Source organism: Tauraco erythrolophus, chromosome 11 (assembly GCF_009769465.1).
Source record: "Tauraco erythrolophus isolate bTauEry1 chromosome 11, bTauEry1.pri, whole genome shotgun sequence".
NCBI lineage: Eukaryota > Metazoa > Chordata > Aves > Musophagiformes > Musophagidae > Tauraco > Tauraco erythrolophus.
In genome coordinates, this window is record NC_141475.1 from 28458255 (window position 1) to 28464254 (window position 6000).

General features: G+C 48.8%; 1 protein-coding gene across 2 annotated transcripts in view; it reads left to right on the forward strand.

The window, feature by feature from the left end:
• The window catches only part of VEPH1 (ventricular zone expressed PH domain containing 1), a 79943-nt gene extending 74442 nt beyond the window's left edge, over nucleotides 1-5501 (forward strand). For both annotated transcript variants that reach the window (XM_086618450.1, XM_086618451.1), the window contains 2 exons: nucleotides 1816-1952; nucleotides 5265-5501. In XM_086618450.1, the coding sequence (XP_086474576.1) occupies nucleotides 1816-1952; nucleotides 5265-5501 (374 nt within the window). The remainder of the gene's footprint in view (nucleotides 1-1815; nucleotides 1953-5264) is intronic.
• The last annotated feature ends 499 nt before the right edge of the window (nucleotides 5502-6000 follow it).

Genomic DNA, 6000 nt, shown 5'->3' on the forward strand with positions numbered 1-6000 from the left:
CTGCTGATGACGGGAGCACCGTGGGCACCGGGCTGGCAGCAGAGGTGGCTGCATCCTGACAAACATGCTGTGCACGAAAGCACGAGGCTTCCCGACGTTCACACAGTGCTTTGAACTCTGAAAGTAACTTTAAATAGAGCCATCAACTTTGCAATAAGGGAAAAAAAAGAGTTTCCTTTCCTAGATACTTTATTTGGTTGGTATTTTTAAGGGAACTGATTGAAGGAAAATCAATAGTGCCAAACGTGAGTTATTTTTCTAAGGCAAACTGAAGCCACTTTTCAGACCACTACAGAAGATGAACGGGCTGGAAAGTGGCTGAGCTGAAGGTGAGGAAGCTGAGTGTGCCTGTATTTCTGCTTCCATGCCCATTACAGTCATTGTGCTTATGGAACTCTGTACCGTACACTATGTATTTTTAATTATATTTTAGATTATTCTTGGGCAACGCGCTGTAGCGCGGGTCAGCAGGGAGGGACAGAAGCTTTTGTGTCTCTGCCTCTCCTGCTTCCTCATCTTTGGCTTGGGCAGAGGTACCCATCTTGTATTTAAAGTAGGTTCCATAACGATGGCATTTATGTGTGCGCACGGCAGAAACGCTGGTTTGGCTCTTACCACCCCGGCTACAGGCCAGGAGGTGTTATCAGCCACCGATACACTAATAGTTTGTAAGTAAATTTTGCCACAAGCTGGTCAAAAAGTTGATGTCCTCCTCAACACGTAACATGATGAAAAGACCCCGAGTGCTCCTGCGGGAGCAGGACAGACACCGGGTCCCTGGGGCTGAGCTGTGGGTTGCTCTGGCCTTTGGCAGACCAGATGTCAAAATGAATTGTGTTATTTTAGAAAGGCAAAAGTGATAGAAACCATCACATTCCCAACCGGTCAGTGCCGTGAGATTTGCAGGATGTGAGTAACACTGGGTTTGCTGTAAGGATTATTTTTTACAAAACAGATCGCTACTGTTAAATGACTTTTGAAATATCCCTGAAAAGAGAACTAGAAAACATAATGAAGATGTAACAGGGGGTGACCTCCACAAAATGCAGGGCTAGGTTATCGCTGGAACGCTGGATAAGGGAGGGCTGGTAACAAACACATCCCTTTCCCAAGGGAAGAAGGAGTTGTGTCTTGGGAGGGTGAGGAAGGGAGGGGTCATCCCAGGGAGACAAAGCCCTTGGACTCCCCAACCCCTTTCTCAGCAAAAAGTCACGTTTCTGGGCTGGAATTCCCTACAAGAGGTTGGTAGTTGTTCCAGCGGGATGGCACCTGCTCCGTCAGCCCCATGCGGACATCCCACTTCTGGCTCTTAATTCCTTCTCCATAGGGCTGCTGCTGCAAGGGAGCAAGGGATTGCAGTTAATGGGAAGGGACATCCTCCAAATGTTCCTATCCAAAATACTGCGTAGCAGGAATATAACTGTACTGAACTCGGTAGCGCGGATTAAAACCTCAGAGACAACAAAAATGCCCACTTCTAGTTGTGTGAAATTATAAATTATGATTGCAGGGCTGAGGAACAATTGGGAGGCGTAACGGTGGGGAGAAGTACGTGATGGATAAGGGAACAGAAGAAGTGATGGAGGAGCAGTCCGAGCTGTCAGCTCCATCTGCTCGGCCTCCCAAGCGAAACGTGCCGCAGGACTGAAACGTCTCTCAGACGTGACAGCTGAATGCTTGAGGTCGGGAGGAATGTGGTCTTGGAGCTGACGCAGCTAAACTGCCAAAAAAACCTCCTGCATGGCAGCAGAAGCCTTTCGGCTGGGCCAGGGGAGGACAGAAATAACCCTCCCCACTGTGTGTTCCCCTCCCCAGTTGTGAACCAGGATGGCCAGCCTCTGATGGAAGGCAAGCTTAAAGAGAAGCAAGTCCGGTGGAAGTTTATCAAAAGGTGGAAAACTCGCTACTTCACTCTGGCTGGCAACCAGCTGCTTTTCCGCAAAGGAAAATCCGTAAGTCAGAAGACCATCACTTTGATTTCTCTTTCCCTCCTCCCCAACACCATTTCCCAGAGGTTTGCCCGCCGTCTCTGCAGGCCACATGGCTAGCTTCAGCCAAGGGGTTGCTCACTGGCTTTAGTTATATTTTTCCCTCTGGATCAAGAGCGTGAGATTTCCGAGAGCGTTAGATGGGCACGGTGCTTGTTCAGGCAACCAATGCCCAGGGCTCAGCACTGTGACTCCCACCTCTCAGGGTTTTATGTCCCTCTGGCTGGTGAGCTGTGCCTGAGCATCGTCCCCTCTGCCCCAGGGTGTGCCAGGGTCACTTCTTGGATATTGCAAAAGCTTCCGTTCCCAGAGGAATTACAGTGGGTTAAAAAATAGTTTCTGGTCTTGACCAGTGATTCTTTATTTATTTGACTAAACACAAATTTGATAAATTCTGTTCAGGTAAGTGTATTTTTCCCACTTGCAGAGTACATGGCATGGGACAGCAGCAGCAGCCACCGCCAACATGCTGCAAAGGAGCTGGGATTTCTGGATCCCAAATTTTCATGGGACCAGCAGTGTTCGGGGGGGAGGTGGTTATGTTCAGCATAGCAGGGGAAAGTCAGGCCCTCCTGAATACCTCAGGGCAGTTTCCAAAATCAAGCCAGCAGTCACCTTTTCGAAAGTCTTGCCTGCTTTTGTACATCAATAACAATTCTTGAGACAACAGCGTTATAACTGGTGTTATTTGTGCAGGAAATACACAGGTGTTTAATGCAAGATGATGCTAAAATACTTTCCTCCCAAAGGAACAGAGGATTTTTTGGTTTCACTTCCACCCTTATCAAAATTCAGAGAAATTCTGCTGAAATTTCCCTGAAATTGTTTGAAATTTATACTGACTCAGAGACAAATGTCCCAGGCCATGGAAGAGCAGGTAATTGAATCCAGTCCTCATTAGTCACCACTTCTCAGTTATTAGAATCTAATTTTCTTCAGCATTGTGAAATTATTATATTAATTATATTAATTATTATATTTTGTGAGAATTATCAAACATTGTGCAAAACAGTCTTTTTGTTACAAGAACTCTCTCTTAGATAATCCGTAAAGAACAGCATCTTCCAACTATAGCCAAACCTTGATTTTCTGGTAAAAAATCTTGATTTTTATAGAGACCTAGTAAAGCTCTTGAAGCATCTTCAGTGGCTTCCTGAGCCCCCTCCTATAAGAAATACAACAGGGTGTCCTGCCTAGGAGGAACATGTGCCTTTTGTGGGACCCTACAATCCTTCTGAAAGCAAGTAGTGCAGGAAACAGCCTTTTCCTTACTTTCTAGTGAACTTTTCTGGCGTTTTGGTTGCGATTCTTAGGACAGTTTAATCCACCCGAGCACCAGAGCTGCAGCTCAGTACTGGCTGATGCTCGCTTTTGAAAGAGCGTCGCAATAATTGTTGCTTTTTTAGCAAATCAATTGGCTTATAGAGATGTATTTAATGGCTTTAATTAGCTCTCCAGACCAGCCAGGCATCAGCCCACCAGGATACCTGGATTACTCCTGGCACACGATTAGTGCCCAGAAGTCTCCTCCTTAGGTTTGTGTTCCCAGTGGGGAACGTCCAGCGCGTCGCAGGCGGGTGAACCCGCCAGGTCAGGCTGTTGAACAGGAGATTTTGCCCAACAACGTAATTCCTATAGATGAACTTTCCCTTTTTAACTGGCAAACTCAAGGCTGCTTTGCTTTTTTATTTAAAGTCAAACACGAATACCTGGACTGGTTTGTCGGCGTAGCCAACTGGTGCCCAGCCCCGCCGGGGACAGCAGGGGGTTGCTGCACCTGGGTAATCCATCTTTTAAGTCATAGAATCATAGAATGGTTAGGGCTGGAAGGGACCTTCAAAGGTCATCTAGTCCAACCCCCCTGCAAGGAACAGGGATATCTCCAACTAGATCAGGTTGCTCAGGGCCTCGTCCAACCTGGCCTTGAACGTCTCCAGGGATGGAGCATCCACCACCTCTCTAGGCAACCTGTTCCAGTGTTCTACAACTCTCATGGTAAAAAATTTTTTCCTAATATCCAACCTGAATCTACCTCCCTCTATTTTAAAACCATTACCCCTTGTCCTATCACAACTGGCCCTCCTGAACAGCCTCTCCCCATCTTTCTTGTAGGCCCCCTTGAGGTACTGGAAGACCGCTATAAGGTCACCCCGGAGCCTCCTCTTCTCCAGGCTGAACAGCCCCAACTCTTTCAGCCTGTCCTCATAGGAAAGGTGCTCCAGCGCTCTTATCATCTTCGTGGCCCTCCTCTGGACCCTCTCCAACTGGTCCATGTCCTTCTTATGTACCAGTCGGTGCATTATATCCTGTTATTTCTACATTTATTGGCCTAAATTTGAGAGTCGAGTCCTGCCATTAACCGTCGCTTGGGTTGCAGCCTGGAGCAACGCTGAGCCGCCGGTTTAGGTCACACACGTGCCCTGGGATGACTATTGCAGACACCAAACCCAACATTTCCAGCCCTTTAAGCAGGGCTGGAGGTACGAAGCCTCGCAGAAGTGGTTTGGACAATAAAATTGTGATTTTCAGATCCCCTCCTTCATGCCTCTGGCACCGCGTCCCGGTGCCGGGAGCATCGCGAGCCGTAGGGCTGCAGGCTGTGGCCAACTAAAGCGGTGCCAGGGGCTCCTGCCCAGTATCTGGTGCTGGTTTCAGTCTCCGAGGATGGACGGTGCTTGCCTGGCCGAGCGTGACAGCTCTGCCCCGTCATCCCTGGCGTTGTGCAGCAGGGCTGGGTGCTGCGGGGGTGTTTGGACTTTACGTGCTGCTCACTTAAAAATACAAACCTAACACAGAGGAGGTATTGTGAGATGGCCAGCTGGCTGTGCCTGCTTGTTCCTGGAGCCCCACCATGAACCTTCCCTTCGTCAGAGTAACCACATGGACAATATTCGCTCTGTGTAAGCAACTGTCTGGCCAGTGGGTAAAGGGGAGGCAGGAGAAAAGCCCCCATAAGAGATCTGAAAAAGAGCCACATCCTAAACTCCTGGAAAATTGTGGTAAAGTCCTTCCACAGAAATGTGCCCAGGGTACAATCAACTTTCTTTAGCCACTTGAGGTCAAATGCTGTGTGGTAAAGAAGGGAGTATATAATTTTTTGCTAGATCGACTTCTAAAATAGGCTTCTAATCCCTGGAAGTGTTCAAGGCCAGGCTGGATGAGGCTTTGGGCAACCTGGTGTAGTGGAGGGTGTCCCTGCCCATGGCAGGGGGGTTGGAACTAGATGATCTTTGAGGTCCCTTCCAACCCAAACCATTCTATGGTTCTATGTTTCAGAAGGATGACCCCGACGACTGCCCCATTGAGCTCAGCAAGGTGCAGAGCGTTAAAGTGGTGGCAAAGAAGCGCAGGGACCGCAGCTTGCCCCGGGCCTTTGAGATCTTCACCGACAGCAAGACCTATGTTTTCAAGGCCAAAGACGAGAAGAACGCTGAGGAGTGGCTTCAGTGCATCAACGTTGCTGTTGCCCAGGCTAGAGAGCGGGAGAGCCGAGAAGCCACCACCTACTTGTAGAGTGGCTGCCACCTCCGTGGCCATGCCAGCAAACCAAACATGTTTGGGACCACCTGGTGCAGAGCATCCCACTGCCATACCATGGACCTCTTTTACCTCCAAAACAGGGCCATGGGAGGCTGCCGGGAGACCACATGTTGACCCGGGCCAAGGAGAGCTTTGTGCAGCTCATCAATGACACAACCAAGTGCTGGAGTGCCACCAGCGTTCCCTGGCACGGGGACGTTTGCTGGGGGAGAAGCAGGTTCCACGTCCACGTGCAAAATCCAAGTTTTTCTTCAGTTTGTGAGCCAGGAGAGGTGGTTAGAAACCAACCTGGACCCCAACCCCTCAGCCTTTGCTTCGGAGATGCACAAGGTCTCGGTGGCTTTAGGCACTGCCAAGAGTGTTCGAGCACGTAAGGACTTTCGCTTTCCTCAATCATTTTTTGTCTGTAAAAAGATCATTTTCCTTCTTATTTAATCGCAGTGTACTTTATCCTTTTACTGTTTATATGCAT